General features: G+C 38.5%; 1 protein-coding gene and 1 long non-coding RNA gene across 14 annotated transcripts in view; one reads left to right on the top strand and one right to left on the bottom strand.

The window, feature by feature from the left end:
• The window catches only part of ASB15 (ankyrin repeat and SOCS box containing 15), a 60,530-nt gene that overhangs the window by 35,042 nt on the left and 11,585 nt on the right, over positions 1–13,903 (top strand). For 7 of the 13 annotated variants that reach the window (XR_004645442.1, XR_004645439.1, XR_004645447.1 and 4 more), the window contains 4 exons: positions 2,016–2,187; positions 2,707–3,277; positions 4,894–5,047; positions 7,624–8,064. Coding sequence is in view for 4 of the 13 variants with exons in the window: in XM_034768079.1 (XP_034623970.1) it covers positions 2,016–2,187; positions 2,707–3,277; positions 4,894–5,047; positions 7,624–7,796 (1,070 nt within the window). In the remaining 9 variants the exon portion in view is untranslated. The other 6 variants (XR_004645443.1, XM_034768097.1, XM_034768115.1 and 3 more) reach the window with 4 other exon arrangements.
• The window catches only part of LOC117876229, a 49,035-nt gene that overhangs the window by 31,437 nt on the left and 3,695 nt on the right, over positions 1–13,903 (bottom strand). The gene's annotated exons all lie outside the window — the stretch shown is intronic.

The raw sequence follows: 13,903 nt of genomic DNA, 5'->3' as shown, positions 1-13,903 counted from the left end.
CCAGCCCGGCACCATGCCCCCGCGACCCCGGCCCCGCACCGCCGACCCCAGCCAAAGAGGCCCCGGCCGAGCCCTCCCTCCCTCCCGATTTTCCCGGACATGCCCGGCTTTTGGGGATTTCCCCCCGGACGGGGATTTGAGCCCCCAAAAGCCGGACATGTCCGGGAAAATCCGGAGTAACCCTAGTAGCACCATTAAGAGAAATGCTAAACAAACACATATATAGACATGGTCCCTCACAAACGAAATAGACTAGGCAAATAGAAAGTAAGGAAAATGTCAGATGTACATGTCTTAAGTTGTGTTCTATCAATATATTTCCCCATGACCTTCCTCCTTTACTGCTGACCCTGTGCTTCAGTCCTTCTACACTACCATTGCCGATCACTGTCCTGTTTAAATGTTTTTTCACATATTCAAGCAAATACCAGTGCCTTACCTTCTTTTGTAAAAGACAATTAATTGCATACTTTTTGCTTATTCACATTAATGTGCTTTTTCCCTTGGTGCAGAAGGTTGCCCTTTCAAACTATTGAATGAGTCTTTTTGACCTATTTCAGGCCTTGTAAGTATCCAGCACCTAAATATCACCAGGATTCTCAGTGAATCCCACAGCACCTTGGCTGTATTTATCAAAGCATTAACCTGTGGTGTGCTCTGTCTAATGTCCAACAAACTCCAAAGCAGAATAGTTGATACATCACTGGGAGGATTCTGTGAATAAGGAACATATGTAGTGGATATAGAATGAGAGCCATCAGAGTTAGTTTATGTGGTCCAGGACAAAATACCCAATATGTGAGCTGCACCAGTGACTCAATAGATAGATTAATACTGGATAATCAAATAAGATAAAACTGTGTAATATATATGTATATTTTTAATTCCATCCATAGCCACTAGGATGCACTGCCACAATGGTTCCATATTGCAAAGTAGCCTGCCTATAACTAGGCCAAATCTCAAGCTTTAAACTCAGATTACTAGGTTTATGATTTAAAAGACATAGAATGGGAAAACATGACCCTCACTCTTTGGTTTATGGAACCAAAGCACTCTAAGGATTATCTCAATTCATATAAGACTCTTAAAGGCTAAACTTAACGTTGAAATCTTTATCTAAAAATATGTAAATGCACCAAAGAAAAATAAATTGTCTCCAGCTACCTTGCTGGGCCCTGCTTCCAAGTCTCAGAAGGGAATATTTACAGTAGAACCTCAGAGTTACGAGTTACAAACTGATCAGTCAACCACACACCTCATTTGGAACCGGAAACACACAATCAGGCAGCAGCAGAGACCAAAACAAAACAAACACAGTACAGTACTGTGTTAAACGTAAACTACTAAAAAAAAGGGGGAAACAGCATTTTGCATAGTAAAGTTTCAAAGCTGTATTAAGTCAATGTTCAGCTGTAAACTTTTGTAAGAATAACCATAACATTTTGTTCAGAGTTATGAACATTTCAGAGTAACCAACAACCTCAATTCCCGAGGTGTTTGTAACTCTGAGGTTTTACTGTAACTGAACATGTTTTTTTCCCATGATTGGATTTTTTTGGGAGGAAGGCATCACATGGGAATGTTTTTGCTCCACTGGAAGAAAACAAAAGGTTTACAATGATATAATATATATGTTAGAAGTGACAAGAGGGGATTACTTCTGCTCCTGCACCAATTTTTTTTTTTTTAAGTAGCAACATGCAAATCTGAGATTAAGCATGTTTGAAAGGATTTCAGAATACTGCACATTCTCAGTTAAGTATCTCAACTCAAAGGAAATGTCACTCAAGTGATTTCTCTCCACTTTCCTAATATATATACGTTTGTATCTGTGATGGTTGAATTTTACATTTAATTTCTAAACTGGTTACTATAAACTTTCTGTTCTGTTCTTAGAGGTGCAATTTTAATAACTGAACACGAAGAGAAAAGAAATTCAGGATATTTTAAAGACAAGATACATCTTCCAAGTTCCTTTGGACTTAACTATTACCTTTATATCCTTTCACCAGGTGGTGATGTTCATGCTTTAGCAGATGATGGTGCATCAGTACTGTTTGAAGCAGCTGGAGGAGGTAATCCAGACTGTATAGCTCTTCTTTTGGAATATGGAGGAAGTGGTAATGTGCCTAATAGGGCAGGACAGCTCCCTGTACACAAAGCAGCCTATGAAGGACATTATCTGTGAGTATAACTGTAGGCTTCAAATTATCCCCTATAATACTGCATCTAGTACCATGTCACATTAAAGGACTGAATTGAAAAGTCCAAATTTAAAGATCATTCATATTTGACAAGTATGTACATTAAATTATTTTTAATTAAATCTTAAATGTGTCTTCAGCATATTCAATAGGAAATACAAAACAAAAAACAAAACCTAGCAGCTCTAAAAGAAAGTAATTGGGACATTCGGTGGTAATTTACACTTTGTACAACTCCATTTAATTCAAAAAGTTTCCATGTGGTATAAGTCAGGACAGAAATTTGTCTTTTGGGGTTGTTCAGGAGTAAATGAGGGCAGAATCTGGCTTCTCGGGTGAAATGTTCAGTTAGGTAGTAGAAAGTCACAACTGGATATCCTGTTTTCATGAGGTTGGGGGAGGGGTTTGTGCCTGGGTGGATTTTAGCTGCAGGGTGGGGAAGGACTTGATGTCTGGGTGGATTTTAGCCAGATGAAAATGTTCTTCATTATCTTTTTAGGTCATTGAAATATCTAATTCCTGTTACATCCAAGACTGCAATCCAGAGAAGTGGATTAAGCCCCATTCACTCAGCAGCAGATGGCCAGAATGTGCAGTGTCTAGAACTCCTCATTGAAAACGATTTTGATGTCAATACTCTCCTGGCTGAACACATTTCTGAAAACTACGATGATGAAAGGAAAACGGCACTCTATTTTGCTGTTTCTAACAATGACATTCTCTGCACAGAAGTGTTACTCAAAGCTGGTGCAGACCCAAACAAGGATCCTCTAAATTGTCTTCTTGTAGCAGTGAGAGCTGGTAACCATGAAATCGTACGATTGCTTCTATCATATGGAGCAAATGTCAATTGCTACTTCATGCTCGTGAATGACACCCATTTCCCCAGTGCCATTCAGTACGCTTTGAATGATGAGGTAATGCTAAGGCTGTTGTTGAATCATGGATATAATGCAGAGAGGTGTTTTGATTGCATGCATGGCGACATCTTTGGAAGTTCTTTTGTGTGGTCACTTCCAGAAGAGGAGGTATTACCAGGATGGACATCTTGTGTAATAAAAGATACTCCAGTAAGCACATTCCTCATTTTCTTCTCTTCATTTTTCTCTTCAATGCAATCTTGCTTTAAATTTATTTCATATTTTAATGCAGAATTAAGATTTCTTGATATCAGCATATTTATTTACACCCCTCCTCCCCCAATAACCTTTCTTCAGTTTTATTCTGGTATAGAGAAAATGACACATAGAGAGTTGTTTTAGTTTTGAAACTGAGTTAGAGGTTGTAGGAAGGAAGTATTGACTAGCAATTAAAGGAGGGAGCTGGAAGGCCGGAAAATGGGTTCTATTCCCAACTCAGCCAATTATTTGCCAGTATGTTTTGGGTTAAACATAGGGCATGATCCTGCAACCTCTTAAGCATGTGAGATCTACTCGTGTGGTAAACCTATCTAAATCAACAGATTTACTCACACAAATAAAGTTATACGTATGTGTAAGTGTTTGCAGGATTGAGATGTTAGACTAAATTTATGAAACGTCCACATTTTTGATGCCCAGCTTGAGATGTCCAGGTGTTCAGAGCGAGTGAGAATCCAGAACTTTGATTGAAGTCAAATGAGAGCTGTGGATGCTCAGCACTTCTGAAAATCAGGACCTGGGTATCCCAATAACTGAGGCACACAACGATAGTGGGGGGGAAATTCCAAATGTCGGCATGAACTTGTCTGTCCTTCAGTTTCCCCACATAGACAGAGGGAATAATAATATCTGCCTGTCACAAGAGGGTTGTGAGGCTTACTTTATTAATGTTTGGATAGTGCTTTGAAATCCTCAGATAAAAGGTTCTGTAGTTATGTAAGTGCAAAACATTACTATAAAGAGGTGTAGTACAATTAAACAAAGTACTTATGAGATACAATTCTTGGAACATTTATATCTTTTGTATAAAATGGTGGGTTCAAAAGAAAAAATATAACTGTATTTGGTTCCAATTCCTCTTCCACTGAAGTCAATGATGAAAGTCCCATTGTCTTCAATGGGAGCAGGGTGCCTTTTAGCATTCTGCTAGCAGCAGGTATTCCCAATCAATTAGCATGCATAAGATACTAATAAGTTGTTATTAGTAACACAGGTAACACAAGATACTGTTTGAGGATTTTATACTTTGGATGCTTTATGATCAAAGATTTCCAAGGGTGCCATACTATTCCATAGGCTGTTTTGAGTCTCACCGCAAACCCATTTTTCAGGGATATATTCAAGCAAATTTGAATGTAAAGTATAGCCGAAAAATGTAGAGTTATGATAGTAGATAAAAATGATAAAGGCCTAAGAGTTAATGTCCTCCAGGTTTTCCCCTGAGTTTGAGATTATTGTTTGAGCAATAATGCTCAGCATACATGTAATGAAAGTGTACTTTTTAGAGACAGATGTTTAACCCTACTTCTAAAACCAAAGTGGAATAAAACAATGAGGAAATTATCAAGATATTATCATCTTTGACATAATGAAAAGTGGCCTTCAGGTTTCTGTTCAAACAAAGAATCAGAAGTTAGAGATTGCTGGAGCTGACTTTTTAGGTGATCCATTATATCCCCATGGGATGTCAGTACAGGACTGTTTCTTACAGGATATTGGCATCTCCCTGGGTGAGTTTTAAAAGTAATCTGTGTTTTTCCTTTCAGTTCTGTGCCTTTATTACAGTTCCTTGGTTGAAACATTTAGTTGGACATGTGATTCGCATTTTGATAGACTATATGGATTATGTTCCTTTGTGCTCAAAACTAAAGTGTGTCCTAGAAGCACAGAAAGAATGGCCAGAGATACAACAGATATTAGGTAAATGTCTAACATTTGTTTAATTATTTGATCTGGTATTAAAGGTTTGTAAAAAATTACTATAATTACCAGTTATATTTAATTCTAATATGTTCTGTTTTCATCACCTGATCTAAGGGCCAGTTCCTGACACCCTCTCTCAGACTGGGGCAGATCCTCAGGTAGAATCAGTCATCCTAGTTCCATTGACATCATTGCACTAAGACAATTTATACTAGCTAAGGATCTGCCTCTTTGAGTAGTACCTTGTTCTGGGGGAAGCCCCATTTATTTCATTTGGAGAGTAAGGTACCTCCAGGTGAGTAGTGGTGGCAGAATCTCACCTTACACTGACATATGTATTTCTAACTCACCCATCACTGTGTAATCCTTTGAGATGCTGTCCCTTTACCGAGGGGCATTTGCCCACGCTTTCATTGTTCTACTCCCTCCCTCACCTAATAGCTCTTCAAAGAGCAACACGAGAAAGAGTGTGGTGTGTGGAACACTTCGACTGTAAAAATGTTGGCATTTAGTATGCCACAATGTCCTAAATCTGACTTACACAATGTGCATTATCGGGGCATCATTTTTAGCATTTTAGTTGAGCCTCTCACGGGTTCCTGTGTTTACCTGTCTTTTAAAAGGCTTACAAACTAGATGGGACATTCCACCACAATATTAACCCCAGGACCGAGAGGGTTCAAGAGCAGCAGCAATTTGGGAATCATGGAGGCTGGGGGGTCCTAGAGGCACTGAGGGGGCACGGAAACTTCATGCAGATTGCTCTTGATCCAGTAGATCATTCAGGATCTGCCAAGATCTTAGGAAAGAATCCTCAGGTTTAGGACGCAGAAGCCCTTTCCAGTTCTGGGTGGAAGGAATTCTGACCCTTCGAAAATCCTACCCTCCTACTAGATCGATCTGGCAGAAACACCATGAGTGACATCCTGCCCCTATTGAGGTCAATGAGAATTTTGTTATTGACTTCAGTGGGTATGTCTATATTGCAGCTGGTAGCACAGATAGACAGACTTGTGCTAGCTGTGCTCTAACTAGCATGAGTCTGTCGGCCTGAGCTGGGAATCACACCTCCCAGCTGAAACAAACATGCGCAGGATTTCACCTCATAACTATGAATTCACAAAGTTTCCAGTCCCTTATGTAGGCTACATAGGGTATATGCTTATGTGTAAGGGACACTTTAGTCCTACATTTGAAAAAATTGCCCAGTTTCATTAGTTTATTAGTAATACATGCAAGGAATTAATTTATGATATTTATCTCTGTGCCACTTTAAAGCAGTTGCAATTAAATTCTGAAAAGTTTCCATTAGATACGTATAGGAAGATATCCTATAACAATTTCCTAAGGGCATGTGTACCATGCCTAATTACATATTTATATGCTATATTGCAGTAGAGCTGTTAGTCTATTGATCATCTACATTTATTTTAAAAATATACCTATATGTATGTGCACACAAACTGGAATTGGTACTTTGAAATGAAGATCTATTTAATACATTTTAATTTATTGAACTATGGAAAATATGTTTGTCTATATTTATCTGGCACAGTTCTCTTTGGAGCTATCGCAGTCTAACAGGTAATTAACACTAATGTTTATGCTTTTATAAACCTTCACCAAAGCAGTTCTCTTTCTATTAGGGTAATAAATACAAAATTCTGTCTGAATAATGTGGAGATTGTAAAATCAACTGATAAAAGGCAAAATTTTCAAAATTAAAGCTGATGCTGTCTTTATTTTTGCTTTTGCATTTTACACTGGTGCGCAAAAGAATTACTTTTTTGGATTTTGTTGTTTGATGTCACAGTTTCAAAGTGATTTGGTTGTGCTAACTGCTTCAAAAGTTCAAGTATTTTGAAATATGCTGTTCATATAAAACATTTAATTACAATGAACTCTCTCTGGTGGCATGATGTATCAGTTATCTTATGATATTTGTAGTCTTTGTTTAGAAGTTGCAATAACTCAAACACACAGGGTCTAATACTGCACCTTCAAGTGTTACTGAGTCAGTGGGAATTGAAGGTGCTTAGCACCTTTCAGGATTGAGTACACAGATCATGTAATTAGTCAGCATTTATTGTGCTAATTGGTGTGTTGATCTAAGCATCCAAATGAAGGATTTGGATACGCTATTCAGGTGCCCACGTTTGAAAAATTGAGACCATGGTGTTACCATCATTTTAAAGGAAAAGTGCTGATTATAAGGTGTGAATAGCACAGAAAATCACCATTTAGAATTTAGCTAAAATAAATAGGTTTGTCAATTAAAAACAGGAAAAAAACAACATAATGAGCATCCAATATGAAAATAAAATCTAAGTACAATAAAACTGGCCACTGGATGTCACCATTGCTCCAGTGAAATTTTATTAGTGGTGCATTTGTTTGGGAGTAAATTAAAACTGTATTTTATTAAAAGTAACAGGAATAGGAGAGCTTTCAGCTGGTAGATTTCTGAAGTGAGTTTCATTAGAGCGCATGTTTTGAGATTCTAAGTCTGAGACACACTTGCCAAATTAATGGCCTGTTTTTTCCCCTGATGTGTTTCCCTCACTATTTTTCAGAGAATCCTAGCCCATTAAAACATTTGTGCCGCCTGAAAATACGTCAACTGATGGGACTAAGGAGACTACGGAGACAAGCATCAATGGCGAAGCTTCCTCTTCCACCAGTTCTAAAGGACTATATCCTATATAAAGAATATGATCTTTATGGAAAGGGGCTAAATTTAGCCTAGATTTAAAACAGCCATTTAAAACTTGTAAATTAATTCTTTAGATTTTTTTGCTAGATTAAGAATTATTTAGTATTGTTATATGTACTCAAAACATTTGATATTTGCTGTAAATAGGCCTTTTATGGGAACCTGTTAAAAAAAAATGTGGTCTGTAAAACTCAATTTGTTTTGTCTGTTTTTACTTAACATTGTGTCTTGATAGTCTAAGAGCATGGAGAAGGAGATGATTGTCATTGTGCAACCCAAAACCTCCAGGATTGGATTTTAGGTGAGTAATATGTACACTTCAACCTGGAAAAAAAGCTACGAGCAGAGTTTTCTTAGTAGGTTCTCTGTTGAAGATGATAAAAGAGATCATGTTTAAAATGCTGATTTATTTTAAAAAGTGTATATGTGGAAATTAGAAGTATGATGAAAATAAAAATGTTCGGTTTCATTTGTATGATAACTTTTGACTCCAGCCATCTTTCATGTATTTGGCTTGAAATGTGATATTTTGTACATTTTAAATTGGGGTCCTACTGTTAAGTGCTCCAAAATAATAAAACAGTTCTCTTTTTATTTAGATGTAAAGAAGTCAAACACAGCAATCATCCTTTAAATCATACTGTAAAGCTTCAGGGGAAAGATATTATGGCTTAGCCTTCTATGGCTTTGGTATTCTTTGGCAACAATTGTGCATGTCAGTGAAGTTCACTGTTAAGTCTGACAGCTACCCAAAATATTGCAAGCCCAGAGTTGTGCCTTTTGCTCAAAAGCCTCTGGTAGAAATCGATTTGGACTGTTTAGTGAACATTGGAGTCTTGTCACCAGTTTCACACAGTGAGTGGGCTACAGCCATCATACCAATGATCAAGAAGGATGGCTCAGTCTGAATTTGTGGTGATTTCAAAGTGACATTGAATCCAGTTTTATGTGCAGACCAGGTTGACCACTACCTTGTATTGAAGATTTGTTTGCTAATCTTAGTGGTGGACAGTGTTTCAATAAATTGGATTTGCTCAATGCATATCTACAAATGGAGATTGATCTGGCATCTCATAAATATATCTCAATCAACATGCAAAAAGGCTTATTTTGTTACAACAGTTTGCCTTTTGGTACCCGTAGGCACCTGCCCTGTTCCAGAAAACCATGGATGAGATTGTGAAGGGACTGAATGGAGTTCAAAGTGCTATTTGGATGAAATCCTTGTTACAGGAAAGGATCAAGAGGATCATTGTCAGAATTTGGATGCTGTCTTGTAAGGTTTGGAAGACCATGGACTGAGAATACATCGAGACAACTGTGAGTTTTTCACACCTTCACTTGGATACCTTGGACATATAATTGATGTCAAAGGCTTAAGGAAATTGCCAGAAAAAGAGAAGGCAGTTCTTCAAGCACCCCTGCCAGAGAATGTGTCATGGTTACACTCATTCTTAGGACTACTTAACTCTTATGGTAAATGTCTGACTAATCTGGCAACAGTATTGGCCTTACATGACCTGTTACAAGCAAAGAAAAAATGGAAATGGACTGAAGAGTGTGAGCATGCATTTAAATTAGCTAAGAAATTGTTGATGTGAGCGAAAGTTCTTATGGACTTTGATGTTTTGTAGCCACTGCTACTGGCTTGTGATGCTTCACAGTATGAAGTGGGTGCAATTCTTTCCCACTTTCTTCCTGATGGCATGGAGAAACCAATTGCCTTCACTTCACAAACAACTCATTATACCTGAGAAGAAATATGTGTAAATAGAGCGAGAATTTCTCAGCATTATCTTCAGAATTCAGAAGTTCCATGCCTATCTGTATGATAGACATTTTACCTTGCTGATGGATCAATGGCCATTACTTTCAATTTTTGGATGGAAACAGAATTCTGTCATTAGCTGCTGCTCATATGCAACAATGGGCATTGCTACTTTCAGCTCTTTCCTATACTCTTCAATTCAGTAAAGGAACTCAGCATGGCAATGCTGATGGGCTGTGATGACTGCCATGCCTGCATTGCCATCAACTCAAAGAAACTTCAGACAAAATGTTTTTTCTCAATTTGATGGATAGGTTACCCATCATTGGCACAGATATCAACAAAGAAACCACTAAGGATGATATGCCTTCTCTTGTGAAGGAAGTGGTACTACAAGGTAGTGTTGGATCAAAAAAACTCCCAGTGTGCACAATTCTTGTCACATCAATGTGAATTGTCTGTGAATCACGGTTGCATATAATGAAGAGTGCAAGTGATCATTCCAAGATCACTCCAATCTCTGGTTTTGGAAGCTCTTCAAAAGAACATTTTGGCATTGTGTAGATAAAGGCCATAGCCCGGAGTCATGTCTATGGCCGGGGATTGACAAAGATATTGAGAGAAAGGCAAAGTGCTGTATTATGTGTCAACAAATTCAACATAATCCTGGACCATCTTATCTACGCCCTTGGTCATGGCCTCAGATTCCTTGGACATGTATTCACATGGACTTTGCCAGACCTTTGAAAGGTTATATGGTTTGGGGTTGTAGTCAACACCTATTTGAAATGGCCAGAAATTTTCAGGATGACTTCTACTACAGTTACCAAGACCATTAGACATATTAGTACCTTGTTTAGCTAATTTGGTTTACTGTTACAGTTGGTGAGTAACAATGGACCTCAATTCTGTTCTGAAAAATTTCAAGGTTCCTAGCTTCAAATGAAATTCAGCACAAACATTCTGTTCCACTCAGCTAAAAATGGACTAGCAGAACATTTAGCATTGTACAAACACTTAAGCATGCCTTAAGAGCCAACTAGTTACTAGTCTATTTTGAGTCATCAACAGAAACTGGACAGAAACAGAAATTTGTTTTGCTTTTTGCAGGAACACAACACGTTACTACCCAGGAGTCACCTGCAACTCTTTTCTTGAAGAAGTCTTTGCATACCTGTTGGAACCTGCTCCGTCCTGATGTTGTCTCACATATAACCAAATCCCAAGTTATGCAAACTAATTGATGACGTGAGACTCATCATTGTGCTTTTCAAGTAGGATATTTAATGTAGACTCGCAACTATGACCGTGGAGTGAAATAGGTACTTGGAGAACTTGTAAAATGCACAGGACCTCTTTTGTTTGTGGTAAAACTATCTGATAGTATTTTATGGAAATAACATATGGACCAGTTGTAATCTTGACAAGTACCAGAGTCCAGGGATGTTCCAGTAGGACTTTCTGTTCCTCAGATCAAACCTCCTTCTGTTAAAACCTCCTAATATTGATGACTTGGTGAAAGAAACGTTGGTATTCGATCCAATTGATTTCTTACCCCAACTGTTCCTGTTCTTCAGGGAACTGCCGCACCACCATTACCATGTTATCCCAAGAGAGTGAGAAAACCAGTTGTGTGCCTGAATTTATATGTTGTTCAGTTAGTGAGTTGCTATTCCAGGGCAGAATAATCCTTTGCAATTTACGAGTCTGCAGAAGACCACCCACAACTTTTGTTAGGTTATATAGTTTTTGTTAGCCATGTAAATGACAATGTATATATATTTGGAAAGCTTTTTTAAAGTAGGGTGGAGGAATGTGATGTCCTATCCTTTTAAATGTTTCAGCACTCACCCTTCCTCAGTACAAAGCCTCACTGTCATGTTGGTTTCAGTTTTACTGCCAGAAGAACAATAATCTTTCCACAGCAGACAGCTGTGTTTCCATTAGTTCCCTCTGTCTATATCCTTCTCTGCTGGGTCCAAGTATAACAAAACCATTTGGAACATCGTCCCAAGAATTATGGTGTATTCTTCAACATTGACAATTTTTAAATAAGGTTGAACTTTTTTTCTAAAACAGATACTGTTGTTCAAACAGCAGTCAAATCAGGGAAGTTCTATGGCCTGTGTTCTGTAGGAGGTCAGACTAGATGATGGACAGTTAAGTAGAGAATAGCTTTTTAGCACCTGGCTGACTAGATGATCATAGTAGCTCCTTCTGGTTTTATAATCTATGAATTGTTGGAGCCCAAGCTCCTAAACTTCTAGGCTACCCTGCAGAGCTGAGAGAGAGCCTGGAAGTGCCAGGTCCCAATCTCCTTGCTCAACCAGGGCTTTCAGGCTCCTAGTTCCCCCCCATAACGTCCTATACCCATGTTCGCCACTTTTATAAGGTTATGATATATTTGTACAAAGTATGCCTTGTGAGGTATCATTAGAAAACTCATAATTTGCTGAATATCATTACCCAATTGAAATTTTTGTAACATCATTGCATGTAAGATTATGAGATTTTGCTATATGATTGTTACTGAAATATGTTGTAGTTCTGTGTAATGCACACAAACCATTTTCTCAGAGACAAAGGTACACTAGCATGCCAACCAGGTGCTAAAAAGCTATTCTCTACTTAATTGTCCATTCACCAGCACGGGGGGAGTGTAAACAAGAAATGTACATTGCATTGCAGGAATGTTTCAAACCGCATGTACACAGAGGACTGTTTGTCTACACTCTGGCGGGGGTAATTCTCAAAGAAAGGAGGAGGGTATAAAATAAGAGACAGGGACTTCCACATCACCTCTCCTCCTTCTGTCTAGGGAACAAGGCTGGGACTAAAGACTATGCCGGTGTTTCCCTGTGTATAATTCTTGAATGGCTGAGAGAGCATTCATGGTCATGTGGCTGGGAGTGATTTTACATGCTAGTGGCTGTATGTGAGCAGGCCAGATGTGGCTGTTCTGGCAGCAAAGCAGTTTTAAAGGCACCCCAGGCTATAGAGTTAAGGGGATGCCTCTATTCTATAGTCCAGCTTGTACCCTAGGGAATGTCACACACCCCAACCCTCCTGGCTGACAAGGAGCTGAGAAACTGGAAACACTGGGAGCACCAGCTCCCAAGTTCCCAGGCTTGGCACCCTGGATTTCTAGTGCTTCCAGGGACCACAGCTCTAGGGCAGCCAGCTAGTGGACTATCTCAGATAGGGAACCCTAGTGTTTCCAGTATCAGAGGGGTAGCCATGTTAGTCTGAATCTGTAAAAAGCAACAGAGGGTCCTGTGGCACCTTTAAGACTAACAGTTAGTCTTAAAGGTGCCACAGGACCCTCTGTTGCTAGTGTTTCCAGGTCAATTAAATTTGTGACTGTACTCCTTGGGGGGGGGGGAATGTATGTCTCCTGCTCTCTTTTACCTGCATTCTGCATATATTTCATGTTATAGCAGTCTTGGATGATGACCCAGCACATGTTCGTTTTAAGAACACTTTCACAGCAAATTTGACAAAGAGGGTACCAATGTGAGATTTCTAAAAATAGCTACATCACTCAACCCAAGGTTTAAGAATCTGAAATGTCATCCAAAATCTGAGAGGGAGGAGGTATGGAGCATGCTTTTAGAAGTCTTAAAAGAGCAACACTCTAATGCGGAAACTACAGAACCCAAACCACCAAAAAAGAAAATCAACCTTCTGCTGGTGACATCTAACTCAGATGATGAAAATGAACATGTGTCAGTCTGCACGGCTTTGGATCGTTATCAAGCAGAACCCATCATCAGCATGGAAGCATGTCCTCTGGAATGGTGGTTGAAGCATAAAGGGACATATGAATCTTTAGTGCATCTGGCACGTAAATATCTTGCAACGCCAGCTACAACAGTGCCATGCAAATGCCTGTTCTGATTTTCAGGTGGTATTGTAAACAAGAAGCAGGCAGCATTATTTCCTGCAAATTATAAGCAACCTTGTTTGTCTGAGTGATTGGCTGAACAAGAAGTAGGACTGAGTGGACTTCTAAAGTTTTACATTGTTTTATTTTTGAATGCAGTTGTTTTTGTACATAACTCTACAATTGTAAATTCAACTTTCATGATAAAGAGATTTCACGACACTACTTCTATGAGGTGAATTGAAAAATACAACTTTTTGTTTTTTTACAGTGCAAATATTTGCAATAAAAATAAATATAAAGTGAACACTGTACACTTTGTATTCTGTGTTGTAATTGAAATTAATATATTTGAAAATGTAGTAAACATCCAAAATTATTTAAAATAACTGGTATTCTATTGTTGTTTAACAGCGCGATTAATTTTTTAAATCGCTTGACAGCCCTAGTAGAAACTTCTTTAAAAAAAACCTGATCTGTGTCATCACC

The sequence above is a fragment of the Trachemys scripta genome, chromosome 1 (assembly GCF_013100865.1).
Source record: "Trachemys scripta elegans isolate TJP31775 chromosome 1, CAS_Tse_1.0, whole genome shotgun sequence".
Lineage (NCBI taxonomy): Eukaryota > Metazoa > Chordata > Testudines > Emydidae > Trachemys > Trachemys scripta.
The sequence above is the reverse complement of the archived record's forward strand: the minus strand, read 5'-3'. Positions and strand labels throughout refer to the sequence as shown.